Below are 19310 nucleotides of genomic sequence, written 5' to 3'. Positions count from 1 at the left end.
AGTCTTTAAAGGCAGAGAGTGAAATTAAGTGAATACACGTAGTTTACAGAGATGCTGTATGAGAAACCAAAGTGATTTTGGAAAATTGCACAATATAAATCTATTCTAGTAGACCTCAACAATGGCCATGAAATGGGACCTTTAACAAATATGATCTATTCTTATGTAACAAGACACAAAACTATAAGTGATAAATAACTCAAAATTAGGTATTTATCTAAGAACATGTTCCCTATTTTAAAGTGAAGTCTTGTTCATAACAAATAAGCTAGTAATTTGACTCTAATTGACCTGAACAGGTTCCCTATTCTAAAGTTGCCTCCTCTTCACACTTTCTAAATACATTATAGCACACAACTACTGAAATTGACCTCAACAGCACATGAACAAAGTAGGCTCACGTTGAAATATCTGTTTTATTAATGAACCACTATAGAGAGGTTCAGACACATACCAAAACATGTCAAGTTTCTCCAAGGCTGAGAACACATATGCAGCCTGTACTTTTTAATAAAAACTGATTTTGAACAGATGTTGTGTATTTGTGATCATACTGTGTGACCTGCTTGTATGTACTTACACAATAGGTGTACTGTTCTCTCTATGTGTTGTACTGTCTCAGTGTGAACATAGATTAAACAGCCAGCCAAACTCTTTTGAGAGCCAGGGAATGAGCAGCCATGCTCCTTTATTGACTTATTTGCAGTCCATTGACATTCAAACGGAGTGAAACTATAAAAAAAGAAGTTACAAGGCACTTAATGATCTCATACATGCAAGTGTAACATACACAGATTAACACATAGGACCGCAAAGTGTAAACAAGGTAAATATAGCTAATGCTAGCTGTGCAATAAGCATGTATACAGGCTAGTATGGCTAACGCTAGCGTGTATGCTAACGCTACCGTGTATGCTAACGCATTTTCTCATTGACTTTTAACTCCAGATGTCATCACATAAACACAATACATGTTACCGATCCTTACAGTGTAAGTGTAAGGCTTACACTTACACTTAAAGTCTCTGCTTTCTGACAGACTTGATCCTTTTACGATTCAGGTTGCATAGGAAAATTAGAAGCAGTGTACTGCCATGCTATTCAGTTCACTTTCTCCTACTTCCTGTACCCGGTTTCCTGTCTAACCTTCGGTACACATTTTACAAAAATATAAATGTGCAAATATGAAACATACAGGTAAATATCACCTATTGGAAGCTGAGCTGTCAATACCCCAAAACATATTCTTAGATAGAAATACCTAAACATTTTTTATTTAGACACAATTAACACATAGTTTCATGTCTTGTTACATAAGAATAGAGCATAATATGGTTAAGTGTTACTATGGGATAATTACTATTCTTGTGGTACTAGGCTACTGCCTTATTAGGCCCATATTGAGCAGAGCATATTAAGACAAAAACTCATGTACAACAATTTCCTTACTTGCAATAAATAAGCACTAATAAAGGGTTATTGAGGAAAAACTCTCAACTAATGGCTTATTAGTTGTAGAATACGATCATGTAGAATAAGGCATTAATAAGTGTTTTATAATGACAAATAAACGGGCCAATATACTGCTAATATGCATGATAATTAACAACTAGTTGATGGTGAATTTGTGTACCTTAATATAAAGTGTTAACGTATTTCTAGTATAGTACATGGCACACTAAAATGAAATGACTCAAAATGAATTAAATGTTTGGGACATTTTAGTAGATTAGTTGTAGGGTTTTTGGTTAGTGTTAGGTGTTTTCTAGCTTGGTTAATGTGTCTGTTTAATACATTAACTTTCCATTCCAGATGTGTTAGTAATATATAGTGTAAATCATTTCTGTTTAGCGTGCAGCAAGAGTTATTCATCGTTGGTCGAGTGTAAGGTTGCCTTGGTATACTGTATCAAGTATTTCAAGTATAGTACATTACTCTGAAATGCATTCAATTCGTACCATTATTTTTTACCTTTCATATGTATGTGGTCATGATATGAGGTCTATATTAAACCAACGTTAAGACTGATTAATTGGGACATTTTAGTAGATTAATTTTAGGGTTTTTGGTTAGTGTTAGGTGTTTTTTAGCTTGTTAATGTGTCTGTTTAATACATGTGTTAGTAATATATAGTGTAAATCATTTCTGTTGTTTAGGTTCCTATTATAAAGCCTCTGATACCTATTCGGACTGTCCTATTGCACATATCTCCATTGTTTATCGTTGTACTTTTCTAACAGTGTTTGAATGAAATAAATGTAGGATTTGAATTGAAGTAAACAGGTAAACCACATTACATTTTCCAAATACTAAGCTATTGGCTTCCTTGATCTGATACCATATGAACTCCAAAAGTCACTTAATCCTCTTTCACACATGTAAAGCAACCTTGAATAATAAAAATACCTAGAAGTAACCCCAAGGAACTCTATGTGAGAAAGAAAATGTCCGAATCATTCGCACCCAATGACCTTAACATGCTAGTTCACTCAATCTGTGTCATGCCCGATTGAGCAATTGTGAGTATATCCAGTCATGATTCGAGGCGTCTATGGTGAGCGTGTTGTTGATGTTTTGTGTCACGGTTGGTGTGAAGCTTGAAGAAAACAAACACCCAAGGGGGACGAAGAAGGGTAGTTTTCATGAGAAACATAATACAAATGTTTAAAAAACGTAAGCATTCCTGTTGCTGCCAGTAGCTTCTCACAGGAGGCTGATTTGTCCGAAGCACAAACAGATTACTTGAGACCTAAAAAGATAGATTTTTGCATTTTGGGATTTAGCGATTCTATCGGGCTCTTGCGATATATCGAGAAAAAACGGAAAACTATTTAAAAAATTGCAGCAGTGAGTCTTAAGCAAATATAGTATCGAAACGCTAACAAGCACTGAGTATACTGATGCCACATTTGTATTATTGAATCATACTGTAGACACTACTGGACGCTAATAAGCCAATGTGTAATAATACGCAGAAGTTATCTGCAGAATTGGAATACAATATTAATTACTCATATGATAACAAATGTTTTCCTAGTGTCTAAAAGGTGAAGTTAAAAATGTGTTAGTTTTCATTTCCTATGGTAAATAGGGAGGCAAAGAGGAACCAAGTCTTCTTTTACGGAGATATTAAACTACCATTCTTCAACTTAATGTAAAACTAGGATAATGCCAGCCACTGCCGGTATGTTTGTTCTGATTCCTTAATTGGTTTCATGGAAAATATGGCCCTTAAGTGGGGCAAAGGTCCTTATCGCGGCTGTAGGCAGTCCAAACAAAAGTCCCAGTAATTGTGATAGTAAGTAGAAATTGCGGTAAAGAATTGCGGTCAACAGAATATTGATCTTCCCTCTCTCTGTCCATGCAAAACACAAGTGGGCAGGGGAATGCAGCCCAGGTTAAACCATGGTTGCGGTCGGATAATCAAAAAATCAGCTCCTAAGTTCTAACCCTATCTCCTATTCCTTGACCTCTGAGTGAAACGTCACAGGGTTAAGGGATAGTGGATAGGAGAATTCTAAAGGACTTAGGAGAAGAGACTGCGGTGTTTAGAGAATCCGAATGCACTTTCACTATCCGACGTGTTTATATGCGCCAGCGGACGTCATGAATGTGCGTCTGCTGCTGTGGAGAAACTGCGGAAACTACAGTTTTCTATACAGCGGACTACAACATGGATGTTTAATAAGAAGGAGGGACTACTGTCAACTCATCTAAAGACTCTGCACCGTGCTCTGATGGTTTTGCTTTATGCTTTATGAATGTGGAAAACAGAGAAACATATTCTTCATGACCAAAGTTGTAATTGAAATAAAAAAGGAAAGTGAAACTTATCCTCGTCACCCTCTCCCTCCGGTCCACATTAATACAAATGATCCCAATACGTATGATTGTATGAACTATGAAAAGATCTTAAAAATCAATAAAAATGTATTTATTATAAACGACAGTCTTTAACATATATCACTGTGTATATCACCATTCAAACATATTTTAAAAGTTGAACAAACCCCACACAGCTCAGTGAAATGTTGACATTATTTGATAATTTCAGTAAAAACTAACGTTCATATTTCTCTTTTTGATTATAATACTGATGAACGTTCAAAACAAAGCACTTTGGCAACTTACCACATACGTTTTAAAATGCTTAATAAGCACCGTAACTTTCATGATATCATTTCTCGGTCATAATCGGTTGTNTGTTGTCAGCTTTAATTCACGGGAATTTCATTAGGATCACTGTAGATGTTACATAACAACAATATTAAATAATATTACAAATAAAAACAGAACAAGATAAAACATCTACAGTGATCCTAATGAAATTCCCGTGAATTAAAGCTGACAACAAATTAAAAATGTAAAAAAAGCAAAACAGAAAATACACCGTAAAATATGGACAATGATACTAGTGAGAATTGCTGATGATGATGATGATGATGATGATGATGATGATGATGATGATGATGATGATGATGATGATGATGATGATGATGATGATGATGATGATGATGACGACGACGACTACATATAAAGAAATCTGAAACCTGATAAAAAAGAACTTTGACAGTCCATTTGATATTTATATTACTGTAGGTAGATTTTCATATGTGTTTACAGAGCCTTACTTCCATACACATGATAAGTCCTACGAGGAAGGAGACTATGGACATGCCCAGGATCAGATACTCTCTGCGATAGCCTCTCCTGAAGGTATCTGGGTACATGTCCACCACAGCTGTCACTAAACTCTCCACACACACGAACTGCAAAAAAAAAAAAGGGCATAACATTATTGTCTCAATGGAAACAGCATGGATTAGTTATAAGATAGATGACTAGACAAAACTATCACACATTTAATACAAGTTATTGTATTGGCTACAAATTCAACATCATAGTTATTAGCGCATATTATATATACACACAAAAAGTCTTTCATCAGTATTGTAAGCATTGATGTTCCAAAGACTCAATGACTCAAAGCATTATTTAGGGTTCACTTAATTCAAACCAACTGAACGTATTTCAAAGTGTAGGTCAATGTCAATACATCATCATAGTAAAAACGGATTCATTTGATCCTCATCCTATCCCTTTATGTATCTTTACTTGCACATCTTTATAAACCTTTACATTTATTATGTGAGCGAACTTTCTCCATAATTCTCACCTGACTGTCCAGACCGAGGAAGATGAGCATCAGGAAGAAGAGGCCGGCCCAAAGCGGAGACAGAGGCATCATAGTAACAGCCTTGGGGTATGCAATGAATGCAAGACCAGGACCTGCATTCCCCCAAAAAAGAACTCACATACAGGAGTCTCCTCAAAGCAAGAGAGAGTTTTTCAAACAATTCAAGACAAGATGAGGCCTAAAATAAATGACCATAGCATGGAACAAACATTTCCTTTTCTTTTAAGCTTCTCCCACATTTCTTTCAGTTTGTGAACTCTGAGGAGTGTAGGAGATATAGCCATCTATTTGACAGTGCCTACAGTTTGAAATCATTTTTCACAAAAGCAGAGGCTTGGAGCTCTGACATGTTATTGTTACTATTATTTATGTGTTTAATATATACATCTGCTTTTCTATGGACTTTTCAAATGTTTCTTCCATCTTTCTCCAGACGTTTAAGTTCTTCCTTTTGTGCTTAATGGGGGATAGTAGTATTTTTTATATCATTATCACTATAACTGAATGTATCAACAGGAAACAATGCAGCAGCCTGTACAATTTCACTGGGCAAAGTGTTGGTTAATAAGCTTTTGATATTTATCAGTTTTACTCGTAAAAAAAAAACATACACATACTGGAAGTACACGGAAGCAATAAAAGCAGAGAGCATCCTGTCTCAGAGGACATGAATGATATTGGATAGAGTTGTAAACTAAGATTGATTGGTTCAAAATAACAGGTGACATGCAGTGCTTAATTCAAAACCTACATTTGGAGAAAGAATCTTGAAGAAAAATCATTATTAAAACGTCAAACTATGTCCTCACCCTGCCCTGAGACAAACATTTCAAATCTCTCGCTCTATCACATTCACTAAATCATTCATACTGACTTGAATAAATCATAATGTGGTGGTCTAAGAGCCTAGTGAAGAGTGTGGAGTTATATGAATGAATACGTTTATCCATTTCAGCACAAAGACTCAGACAGGCCTTCTCTACTCAACAGTGAGCCTCAGATGTAGTATACGGCTTCATAGCAGTTCTGCATTTTAAGAAACATAATTGTTATTCTCTCACCAGACTCTGCCACAGCTTCGATGGGAACACCTTGTTCGTAGGCCATAAAGCCCAGCACAGAGAAGATAGCAAAACCTGCTATGAAACTGGTGCCGCTGTTTAAACAACACAGCATGAGGCAGTCCCTGAGGAGCAAGACAGACAGAAAGAGAAGATCACACTCACTGTAGGAGCCGTTACCAGACCGTACACTACAGACCAAACAGGCATTTCTCCTCAGATACACACATGTTGTGTGATGAACGAAAACATTAAATGATGTGACCATCCACCGTATCAATCACCTTCTACCAGCTGGGCTTTATGTCGGCAAGTAAAAGTCTATTCAGAGATACGAAAGACAACATTTTATACTTTCTGTCATTATCATTCATCCATATACGAGTGTAGTATTCATATTGTATCTTACTTGTAGCAGTTATTGTTGTAGGAATTGTAACTTCCCAGAGCAGTGAGACAACCCAAGCAGATGGCATAGGAGAAGAAGATTTGGGTTCCAGCATCTACCCATACCTGAAGGGAAAGTGGCATAGATATAGAGTAAATAATCAGATTGGTGACGAGTGAAAACAGCCATCAGCAAGCCTGTTTTTCCAACAGCCAACGTTATTCTTTAAAGATATATTTAAGTAATATGCAAATCAAAGTTCTAGAAACTGTTAAAGGCATCGTTTTTTTTGCCATAGCCCCACAAATCCATATTTCCCTATTCTGTTTTGGTGAGAGATGACCATAGTATAATTTAAATTAAACATTCACTTTTGTACCTTCAAAATACTTAACAGAGTATTTTGGCATAAACTTTTACAAATTGACAAATACCATTTAAAAACGGTAAACTGGTGCTAACACGCAACATGTAAATGGTGAAGAGTCTTACAAATGTATCAATGTGTACATCACTTTAACATATTGGCATTGTCATTGGTTGTCATTGTTTGTACATTTTGAATTGGTATTTGTAGCTTGTAGGTTTGAAATTCAACATTTGCGACTGTGTTGCTTTGTGTCTAGAAGTTTAACAGGTTATGTTATTTGTTTGTAGCCTTTATTTAACCAGGTGAAAGCCCCTTCAAGGGGGACCTGCAGGACATTAGTTACACATGTAACATAAAAACAACAGAACAACAATAAGGATGACATACAACATAATGTACAGGGTACAGTTTACAAACTCTATTTACAGTGACAGGTACCATGAGTATCAAACAGCATGTCACCCAGCCCAGTTTTAAAATGATGCAGGGGAACCAAAGTGCTCAGTTTTAAACATGTTTGCAGACTGTTCCAATTTAGTGGAGCTGCACAACTAAAAGCTTTCTTCCCTAAGACAGTCCTAGCACTTGGCACATTTAATAAAACAACATCATGAGATCTCAGGCAATAAGTACTTTCAATTCGTCGAGAGATCAGAGAGCAAATAAATGATAAACAAACCTACGTACTGTATTCAGAATATTTTTGTGGAACTTAAACTACTCACTTAACATATGCTAATTTGTGTAGCATATACTGAGTAATTCAAATATATGTAAGTATGGTGATAATTTGTCAAATACTTGAATCTATTAAAAACCTACAGAAAAAGACAAACTGTTGAATTGTAAAATCTCAACTACAAACTGTTGGAAGTTACACATACTTTATTAACTATTTTTGGGCTGGCCAACACATTTGGATGTTCATGTTTTCCTGACAGGAAGATGTGTGGGGTTATTTAAAGAATCAGTGTCCTCTCCAGGTACTGAATGGGGACTGAATGTGACTATGACACTGACAAACAACCTATTTTGACGTTTACTGTATGAAGACTTGTTGGTCAATAATTAGCTGCAAAGATGAAATGTCTGTGAGTACACTTCTATGCAGCAGCGATCATTAAAGATCGCTATTCTTAATCTCTCAATCTCTTTAATCCTCTTTAGGGTCCTGGCTTGTTCCAGTATGTACTGTATTGAAAGCTTCTGGATAGTTCCCTGTATTAATACAAGCAATTCAATATCACTTTTTACAAGTGCGTTGAAGTATAATTGAAAAGCTTAATTACCTTCAATTTAGCCAATCATTATAATGTGGACATGATTCACAGTATTTTGATTCAGCATGTGGATTTACACATGTAAGGTTCTTCACTGAGGCAGTGAAGCAGTAAAATGTGCATTATAAAACTAGTTTGTAGTTTAGCACAGGACCCTTAAACCTGCTGGATAGCCTGGTGTGCTCGCGAATTCAAACCTAATGCAGCATGGCTCTTTGAAAACTCTCTCACATCACCATTCAGCAACTAATCTCATTTCCCTACCGAGAAACAATTAACAAACGCACGGTCTTCGTTCCCTCCTGGGAGTAACCACGGTAACTTCTGTGACCTCACAAACACAGGACTGTTCCTGTGGAAGAACAGGCCTTTCTCTCCTAATGTTCATTAATGTTCCCTTTAGTTCACCCTCGGCTGATGGCCGCACAGCGCAGGGAAACGTTAAAGGCCCAGGCTCAGAGAGAATCACTTGTTGATGTTGTGCCTAATTTGGCCAGCTTGTGTTTGGTAATGTTGAGACTGTGGCTCCAGGAAACGTTTCTACTGTGTGAAAGCTGGATGACATTGGCCATAAGATAGCGGTCTTGTATTGTAAATGTACTGCTCTCGGTGCTCTTCAAGTCCCACTCTTTGTATTCAAAGGTTAGATATTTATAAATGAAGAGCAACTACATATTTGGCACGTTATATCGCAATGTACGGATGTTGCAGGCCTTCGACATTGAGTAAACAAGGGATGTTCTTCAGGTTCAGCTGAACAGTCAAATGTTTCCTTGTCCTTCTTTACTTAAAAAAGTACATAATGCTCGTAACTACCGTATATGTGTCAAACTTAGTTTCAAAGTGAAGACAGAAACACTGTCCTCCTTTAGCAGATGAACTTGAAAACTCTGCATACGCATCTTTCTGCATGCAGTAGATAATGTGATGTAACAAAATGCCAAACACACAGCTAGCTACACATTATACGATTAGAGATAGGATAACATATGACAGAAAATAAAGGAACCTGGCTGTCTTCATTGTAATTTTACAAATGTGCATGTTGCCTCTGTCATGTAGCATTTTTGTCTAATGTTTTTTCCAAATAATGTTGGTAAAACGCTTTCACTTGGTGATGGGCAGGTATTAAGCTGAACATGTGAGTCTTTATCAAGTCTACCAAGAAGGCGTATTATATAACTGTCTTGCTGATGTCTGGTTGTTAGTGTTTTTTGAGGAAGGAGGGTACCAACACAACAATATCCTTGGCCTTGCTATTTTTGAATACGAAGGGAAGACCATTTTGATTCTGGAAATAAGCAGGGAATCACAAGGTTTGTTTGACTAGTGAGAGGCTGGGGAAGAGACACTAAAAGCAATATATTTTCATGTACAGGGCATGGAAAGAAAACAAAGAAGGATAGGAGGGAAGTGATGCACAGTGCATGCTGGCGTGTGAGCAAGAGGGGGAGAAAGGTAATATAAAGAAAAGAGTAGAGGAGGCATGATGGAGTTCAGGGGTGTAGAAAGAGCGGGTGACACGCAGCCACACACACTCCTCACATCCTGGAGAACAGAACAGAGCCTTGATTGTCCCTGAGGAAGCTAATTTAACATTGGTGTCAGAAGTAATGTCTTCCTCTGCCAAACAGCAGCGCTTCTTTATCACCATCCTTCAGTCTCTCTGGGCCTGCTTGAGTCTTTTGTTTCTGTTTTGTCTCACTTGTTCACCATCTATCTGTATCCCTGCTTCTCTTTTTCTAGTTCTACTACTTTTAAAGATGCAACAGTTATCTCACTGGACAACAACTGGGACAAATAATTACATTCTGCCATCATCACTGAGGCTTTTCTGAATTGAAATGCAATGATATAAATGTGAAGTGGCAGTTTCTCAAGAGTTTCTTTTGTAGTCTTTTAATAATGTATCATTTAGTCCAAGTCAAGCCTAAATGTTCTCAACACAGTTTCCTACCACAAGGAGCTGCTTTGTACAAATAAAAAAGAAAGAATGGTCTTGCTTGACAGAACAACTACACACTGACTCAATTGTTTCCAGGGCTGTAATGTTCCTTGTCATCAGATCCATTGCATCTTACAATGATAAGTGGCAGATCAAAACTGATTTTGTTCTCATTCTGTAGCTTCTTGCAACCATTACTTTTCAGCAGGAGTTTATCAGCTGTTTATCAGCTGAGCTAACATAGCTAGCTAGTTGGTAAACTGCTGTCTCAAGCCGACTTTATGTTTCTAGCTGATTCTTTAGTTTGCACTGAAGGCTTTATACATGATATTGACCTAGTAAGTGTGAGGCTAAAGCTATCTCATTGGTAAACTTAGTGATGTGCTCTATTCTTGAACCTTTCATTTTTTTTTTTTCATTTCATTTTTATTTGTTCCTTTCATGGTATGCACAACTTAATGTATAATAATTGTTAACAAAACATGTCTCTGTAAACACACCATTGCCCGAAAAGGAGCAGGAAGAAGACACCTAATGATAGATAGCTGCTTCAGGAAGAAAGCTACTTAGCTGCACAGGCATGCCAACAAATGCATCTAAATAAAATAATCCTTTTGTGACACTTTTGTCTTTAAGTTTTAAAAAATAGTAAAACTGTAAAAAGTGTAAAATGCCCAATGTTGGGGTCCCAATGCATACATCATTAAAAGCTTGCAGGTTTGCCAAGTTACAGTCATTAAGCTGTGGTTGGACAATCTCCGTTGGGGGAAAATATTAAATGAATGGTCAATACCAAAGTCATGACAGAAAGTTTTCCAATGCGAAGAACTTAAAATTGTTCCATATTGTTTTTTTCAATAGTTTTTTTTGTGTTGTGGGATTTCCCCAGTAAAAAATATGCAAATGTATCTATTTATCCATATATCTACTACAATAAACTATCTTAATCGAACACGGACCATGGAACTAGTATTCCTGTATTCTGATCTGTTCTCTATTTTTCACTCAAACTCTTCATCTTTCTTCATTCATGTTGTCATGACACCCCCTCCACTGACATTTCCTTGAGCTCTGTTGCCTAGCGACCCAAGCTGTCTGCTTTTTCCAGGCAAGGTCAAGGACTCAGATCAGTGTGTGTGTGTGTGTGTGTGTGTGTGTGTGTGTGTGTGTGTGTAATACATCAATGCATCACCTCCATTAGCCTCAAATTCTGAACTTTTGCTCTTCTCCATCCTCTGAAAGCTCACCATTTTCTTGACCTTTGATCATCTCATCACAGGCATGAAGTGTCAGCCCTGCTATAATAATCTCGGCTCCATATTACTAAGCCAGAGTTGTATAACTGCCACTGGATAGTAGAAATTACGGCAAAAGTTAAAAACGTTTATATATGTAACAGTTTGTTCTTTCAAAGATAAAACAGTCATAGCTTAAACAAAGTGCAATTGGACTCAGTCAACCAATCAAATTAACATTATTGCTGCTTTAAATGATAAACAGAGGAAACAATAACAACATAGAAGGGAGTAGATGTATAGGTCATGTTTCAAAGATGTGTGTATTATGTACAGTATTTAGCGTGTCTTATATAAGGTTAGGTGCTTACTTGATGTGCAGCATTAAAAAACATCAACAACCGGATGTTTTTTTTTGTGTAGTTCAGAAAGAGCAGCAAAAGGGAAAGTAAAAGCAGCCACTCTGCAGAGTCTTATCTGTAAATATGATGTCTTACATCTACAGATAAGAGCAGTATTATCCTACTATTCAACTTTGACACGTGTGCCACCTGCAGCTAAAAAGTGTTATACACCAGTATATATCTTTTTTTATTTATACAGCTAGCCAACGGGTCTCTTTTTTTGAATAGAAGGAAGGAAGCAGATACGTTTGAGCCGTTTACCAGTGCATTGAGAGAGATACAGAGGGTCCAGGCCTACCTGAGGGTCAGAGAGACGGGACATGTCCGGGTAGAGGTAGAACTTGATCCCCGTCCACGCTCCTGGCAGCGTCACTCCTCTAACCAGCAGGACCAACAGCATGGCGTAAGGAAAGGTAGCTGTCACATACACAACCTGCAGGTATAAACATGCACAGATTTGAAATATTTATCAATGGACAGATCACAGCCGACACTGAGTCACTGCCAGAAGTTGTGCAGAGCAAAAAAAACCTGCGTATGATGGTCAGAGCTGAAAAATGTCCACCTCCTCATCCATCCATTCAATAAAGAAAACAAGTGCCACAACTACAGGACAGCTCAATGATAACAAGATAACCTCTCAGACAGTAGGGTGAGAGGGAATTGAAGGAATGTACACATCTAGACTGGATAAGAAACATGAGTGGAGAGATATGTGAGAAGAACTTAGAACATTAGTATTCGTTTTTGCATCTCATGTTTTGTAAGTATACAGTACATCTATTACGGTTTCATGCACAGCACTAGAGTCAACTCTAATACAGTTAATTCAGTCCAGTACAGTAGCTGGAACTTGCTAACCATCAAACCAAAACTTCTTTTTTATTTAACTATTCAGGTTTTGCAGAATTGTGCCCGACATCTCAAGACTTTTAGAAACCCCTTGAACAAAGACCCTGGTCTCTTGGAAGGCAGAGGCGAGCAACATACATCCCCTGGCTCGCTGGCATCCAGTCAAAGTCCAATTGAGGGCAGAACAGGACAGAACAGAGCCAGGCCAGGAGACTGAAAAGAAAAGAAGGCTCCTCTGGCCCCGTCTCTTAAACAGGAGAAGCCCAGAAGAGTGATGCTGGCAGTGTGGGAAAATGTGCTCTTCTTTGAAACACGCACAGAAGTGCACGAGTGTACACACACAAACACACTCTCTCAGACACAGACACAGACTCACACACAGACACACAGACACACACACACACACACACACACACACACACACACACACACACACACACACACACACACACACACACACACACACACACACTTCACTCACAACAGTGAAATGGGTGTGCATATACTACAGGCAAAGATAAAGTGGGCCATTCACAAATACGGGCCTCAACGCTCACTTACATGCTCACCTCAAATTACACGTACATCCCTGGTCACATCACAGTACAACTGCAAACAGAAGTTTTGTGAATGGAAACTCGTTTTTTAAGTGGGAAACAAACATATTGTTGCAGGTTTTGAAGCATTTCATGCAGGTTATTCCTTACTCGAACTGCAGAGAAGTTACATTTCATTTTACCCTCAATATATCATAACATTCTGCTTTGATTATACTAAACATTCTTCATCTTAAAACCCCAAATAAAATATACAAACAAATCCTACAGTAGTTTTGATCAGTAAAGACTGAAGACTTAGTGAGACTGTGCTCTCCGAGCTCTGGTAATCCTATAGTAGCCTACAGGGGAGAGTGTGGGAAAAGTTGTCTCCTGCTGGGCAAATCCCTCCTTTAATTTGTCAAATAAAACGATCACACATCCTAAACCTTCACGCCCTCTCTCTCTCTTGATCTCTCTGGAGATGAAAAGGACAATATTCAATCGCTCAATGAACTTTTGATGCTCCACATGCTCCATCCAGCTCACCATGGGTAAACATTTAAGCCACCACAAATGTACTGGTCAAACTTGCCCCTGCCTCTCCGTAAATCTAACAGGACGGCTTAAATGTGAGAATGGCTGGCAAACACAACCAACAAAAGCAAACAGCTTAGCAGAGTCGGAACTGAATGGGCTGTAGGGTCTGTTGAGAAGAAAGCACCTCCCCCTTACAACGGGCGAGCTGTAGTTTTATTTCTCATAGCAGGAGAGAGTGAGAGAGAGAGGCAGAAGAGGCAGAGGCTGAGGGTGTACTCTGCATGCTCCTCATGAACGCTCTCCTCTCCTCCAGTGAATACAGGAATCAATCTTGGACCGGCTGCTAAAGCCCAGCCGAAGAAGCCTTCTCCCCTCTTACTTTACAGCCAGACAAAGACACTTCAGGGAGATATAGGCATTGCCACCTCAATGTTTTTCCCCCCGTCATGTGCAATGTGAAGCCATTTTCCTCACACACCTCTCCTCTTTTTTACTTTACTCTATTTATTCCCTCTCTTTTTTTTAGTCCAAACTATCTCTTTACTCATTCTGGCTCATTGACTCTGAGAGGAGTTTCTAAAGGGGAGAAGAACAGCCGAAGCAAGGTGCAGGGTCCCCACGTCCACCTCCAGGCTGCTAGCAGGTGCTCAAGGAGGACATTAACATGGATAGAGGGATGGGAGGAAAGGTAGAAGATGGTGATGCTGACACCCCTGTTGTCCTCTATTTGCAGAGGGAAAGCATTTGGCTCTGTGAGAGTGTTGTTTTGAGGGAGAGAGCTTTAGATTGTGGCTGTTCTAGTGTGCAAGACGAACATTAAAACTGCTGAATGAAAATGGTCAGTAACTGCATAGTAGCATGCAGACACATAGTAATCCCTCCATCATGAGTTGGATGCAGTGTTAACAAAATAACACCATGTAATACTTTGCTACTACTTTGTCTATTTGCGGGGTTCAAACCGCACATACACTAACACACACATGGTAAACGTGCATTACGCATTGTCTCACCTTGCCAGTTGACTTGGGTCCCTTCCAGATGCAGAAGTAGCAGATGAACCAGGCCAGGGCCAAACACATGGCCAGCTCCCAGCGCATTCCCCCCATGTGCTCAATACCATCTGATATTTTCAGAACTCTGCGCCTGATTTGGCATAGAAAACACAGATGACTTACCATTTGATTTAGTTCATACGCACGTGTGACATAAGAAGAAGCCTTTGTAAACATAACACGTAGAGCCTCTGCAGGCTTTCTAATATCATTCTTAATGTGTTAAGTGCAAACTGTGTTAGACAACACAGAGGAAGGATGATAAAGAATAAACTTTGGCGATTGAGGAAGCAACCACAATGTGATACGATTTAGAAAAATATGATCCGCAGTGCGGATTAAAAAACTAAATTGGAAACAAATATTTGTACTTAGTAATTGCTGATTTCAAGACAAAAGATTCCAATGGCTTTTAGTGTATGACTCATAGTGTCGGTCGATTCAAAAAAGTTCTTCCCTGTGATACACCTACAGGTGTGACATGTAATGTGTGCCATGAAGGTGCACATTACAGGGCACATTATCAGCGATTATGACATCAAAGCTTGTCGGCAGGGGTGATTCATCAGAGAGTTTCCTGTCTTTTCAAGCAAAGCTAGGCAACAGCATTGATAGAGGATGAGAACAGCTACAGAACTACATGGTGCTGCCAAATCTTTGCCACCGAGTTCACCCCCGGAGCTCCAGACCGGCCATTGATCATCGTGACATGTTCTTGGTGGCCGGCCACAGGCCAGGTCAAAAAAATAAAGATGTTTCCTCGATTTGGAAGTCTGCATTAAAGTCTTGGTCAGTTCAGTCTGACAAATCGCTACAGCAGTGAAACACTTTTTATACTATTGCACATCAGTACAGAAATAAATCATACAAACATGTGTTTATCAATCTATCAAAATATTTTTCAGGGATCTAATTGATTTGTTTTTTTAAATTATTTTCAAGCTCCTACATATTAATATAAGACGAGTGTAACATCCTGCTCTGATATGAGAGTTTGTTTATGCTGTACTTACAGTACAACACATAACAGTCCTTCTTGGCAAAGAGCCAGCTATTCGTGCCAACAACATGGTGGTTGTCCTTTGGCTGTGTCTTTTCTCGGGAGTAAGGTTCATGTTGCTGGCTTGAATCTAATGTTTTCATTACCAATACACAAATCATGTAAATCATTTGGATTTTGACACGAAAACACGGAATACAATTTTAATTTAGCTAATTGACAGCAATATATAAATTATAGATTTTCTTTTAAAAGGAAATGTAAACACAGCCACTGGCAGCGAGACAGAAAGTGTGGTCAGCATTACACACTGACAAGGCCTGATCCGCTGCCACACACATGGCTCTAGCTTGGAGACAGCTGGCCTACCATAGCCTGTTGACACACAAATATATAAAAAAGGGCTGACTAATTATTAGGAGAAAGTTGGGGGGTTTGACTCAGATTTCAACATTTGAGTAGATAATGACATTAAAAGAGGACTTGACACGTACCTGAACTGACAAAGCATCTCCTTGTGTTGTTTTTATACAAACTGTGATTGATACTGCAAACCTTCAGCGATGAAAGCCATCAGCATGCTTTGCATTGGCACTTTGCACCCAGATGAAAACTGATGAACATGTAATCAAAAGTTATACTCACTCCCAGAACTCAATGACTGGAGAGGTTGAGTTGGGGTTTGTAATGTTGGTGGCATTTTCTCCATAGCTGTCGGCACAGTTATCTGTTGATACAAAATGGCCTGTTATTATATTTGAGAGCGAATAGCAGGTAATGATGCAGATATGGCATTGCAAATGAAATCCCAGGACGTATTATCTGTTTTACTCTTGAAATAAAAAAGATGCACAATGTTATGGATAATGTTGTCTTATATCTGATGTTCCCTCCTCCTACCTGTGTTCCAGTAGTGACCGCAGGCCGCCCACGGCAGCTCGGTGGTGAAGCAGTTGAAGAGGTAGAAGATGGCCCAGGCAAGGATCACTACATAGTACACGTTTAGATAAGCTTGAATCACCTGCGTTGCATAGCCAATACCTGAAAACGCAAAGACATAAAGATTACGGATATTCACAACTGTAGCGATTTTTAATAACTCTAACATGCAAGGATTCACAGCTGCAGTGACTGACAGTAGAACAACCTGTAGGAGTTTGTACAGGTACAGATGATCATCATGAGGAAATACATTTTTTTTAAAAGCAGTGTTTATAGTGAATGAGCAAAAGTTGAGCTCTTAAGCCCCAAATACTTTGTCTTTGTATTGTAATTTCATCAATTATTTAAATCCTGAGCACACACCGATAACAGATATATTTTCTCACCCTCAAACAGCGGGCAGATTTTCCTCCAGCAGGTGATGCCTCCCTCAGTGGTGAACTGACCCATGGCAGTTTCCAGGAAAAACACGGGTATACCGCAGCACACAAAGAAGATGACATATGGGACGAAGAACGCACCTTTATGAACGCAAAGGCAAATGCAGAGAATGGATACCATGAATAAGGTGTGTGACATTATAATAGTTCAAAACGATCTTCAACCCCAAAAAATAAACATTTATCAATTATGAAAGCAATGATTCACAAAATTCAGATGAAAGCACTGACTATGATACCACTCTAATGTAAAATGACCTTTTTCGGATGAAGAATGGATGCATACTGTGCTTTCTAATGGTGCCTAATGAGCAAACCTACTTCTGTTATTATTGCATAACGGATGAAATAATAAAGACCCTCATATTTTAGAACACCTTTGCCCTCTTTCACTCAGTAATGTGTCTTTTACATTTTACTGACCAAATTCTGTCCTACCTATGTATTTAATCAGAGGTGATATTGCTGGTTTTTGTTTCTCTATATAGTACATGTGCCATTCCATTCCTCTCTGTCTGATGTCCTCTTTCAAGTGAGATGTACTAATGGTATAATACAACAACCTCTCCAACACCTGTATTACTTAGTTTATGTTGATCCTTTTAGAACCGACAAAGCAAACTTCATTACCTCCTCCATTCTTGTAGCAGAGGTAAGGAAACCTCCAGACGTTGCCCAGCCCGATGATCTCTCCAGCCACAGACAGGAAAAACTCGATCTTGTTGTTCCATTGGCCCCTCTCATTGTACGGCCCCTTCTCTATACTTGAGCTGGACCCTTCCGGGTCTCTGCCATCTTCTGGTTTACCGTTTATAACGGGCCCGCTCTTCTCAGCTGTCATGACGCTCCTGCAGCCCGCTGAGAGAGAGAGACAAAACACAAGGACAGAGGAATTATAAAAGGTGACCTCATAACCAAAACCTGGATCCAAGTGACTTTTTCCTGACTTTGTGTCTTTCATGGAATATCTGAATGGGACATTCCCATTCATGCAAAACCACGCCCATTGAACAGTCCACACTTATATATGTGAAGTTTCAAAAAAACTGAAAGAAGTCAGATGTATTTAACTTATTATGTAACACCATGGTTCTTCAATAAGCCATATTTTTTTTTTAAACGAGCAGCTTAGTTTGAAGTGTGCTACCCCATTACCTATTCATTTAACTAAAGGGTAACAACATCATGAATAAAATAAAGATGAGCAGAAAACAGGCATTTTACATTAATGCTGTCAGACCAGAATGAGGAGGCTTGTAGGTGGGCAGATACAAAGAAAACTTAACATTAAGCATGCTGCAACTAAACTAATAACTTTTAAGAACACTGACTAGCTCTACTGCTTGATATCACTGTAATTTAATTGTTATACATCATAAACATAACTTCATGATTAGTGGACATAGTCAACTTAAAATCAATCAACCCAGTTAACAATATCTACTGCACTGCCTGTATGTTCATGAGTAAGAAGTTATACTGTAGTCGATCAAAAAGCAACACAACAAACTAAAACATATTTGACCATTCAAATATAAGTCAGAGGCATGAGCATTAAATGGCTTCACTCACCAGTCTCCTATTGAACAGTGGCAAAGCTCCTTTTGACTCCCGCGATGATGCGCACTAACAATTGGCTTTACAAAAACACAGGGTGGTTAAGCCTGATCAGGGCGGTGAAAAAAAAACACAAAGAGGAAAACGAGAGCAATCTGGATCCGTGTTGAGTAAAAGTGGTGTTGTTGAGTCTCCCGTCTATATAAAGGATGATCCCAGACAGAGTGAAGGTAGATATTTGCACCGGGCGATGGATAACCTGCGACTGCGCTCCCACTCTCCAAGCGGTCCACTCTCAAGCGCCTCCACTTGGATAAAAGCCAGGTGGTAACCACTCCAGCTCTCGCATCAGCGTAACCACGGCCCAGGGAGCAGGGTGACATGGGGATACGGGTACAACACCAGTTAAACGTGTTTGTTGGAGTTTAAACAGGAACTTTGGAGTTTCTCTAAAAAACAAAACACTATGAAGTCGTTTCTTGAATGATTACATGGTACAGCTGCCCAA

The 19310-nt window shown here is 38.8% G+C and overlaps 2 protein-coding genes across 2 annotated transcripts in view; one reads left to right on the top strand and one right to left on the bottom strand.

Moving 5' to 3' along the window:
- Positions 1-627, top strand: part of LOC104966238 (uncharacterized) — an 8218-nt gene extending 7591 nt beyond the window's left edge. Inside the window, exon 6 of the mRNA XM_010795421.1 lies at positions 623-627. Within this exon, the coding sequence (XP_010793723.1) occupies positions 623-627 (5 nt within the window). The remainder of the gene's footprint in view (positions 1-622) is intronic.
- slc6a11b (solute carrier family 6 member 11b) overlaps positions 1-19105 on the bottom strand; it is a 112025-nt gene extending 92920 nt beyond the window's left edge. The window contains exons 1-11 of the mRNA XM_010794966.1: positions 18818-19105; positions 17876-18103; positions 17192-17326; positions 16764-16904; positions 16509-16590; positions 14822-14954; positions 12179-12313; positions 6668-6771; positions 6259-6383; positions 5177-5289; positions 4632-4769 (exon numbers count right to left, since the gene is read on the bottom strand). Of these exons, the coding sequence (XP_010793268.1) occupies positions 4632-4769; positions 5177-5289; positions 6259-6383; positions 6668-6771; positions 12179-12313; positions 14822-14954; positions 16509-16590; positions 16764-16904; positions 17192-17326; positions 17876-18086 (1317 nt within the window). The 5' untranslated portion in view covers positions 18087-18103; positions 18818-19105. The remainder of the gene's footprint in view (positions 1-4631; positions 4770-5176; positions 5290-6258; positions 6384-6667; positions 6772-12178; positions 12314-14821; positions 14955-16508; positions 16591-16763; positions 16905-17191; positions 17327-17875; positions 18104-18817) is intronic.
- Positions 19106-19310: the final 205 nt, after the last annotated feature.

This window comes from Notothenia coriiceps, unplaced genomic scaffold, assembly GCF_000735185.1.
Source record: "Notothenia coriiceps isolate Sejong01 unplaced genomic scaffold, NC01 NC01_scaffold00037246, whole genome shotgun sequence".
Classification (NCBI taxonomy): domain Eukaryota; kingdom Metazoa; phylum Chordata; class Actinopteri; order Perciformes; family Nototheniidae; genus Notothenia; species Notothenia coriiceps.
Note: the sequence above shows the minus strand (reverse complement) of the source record. Positions and strands in the feature narration are given on the sequence as shown.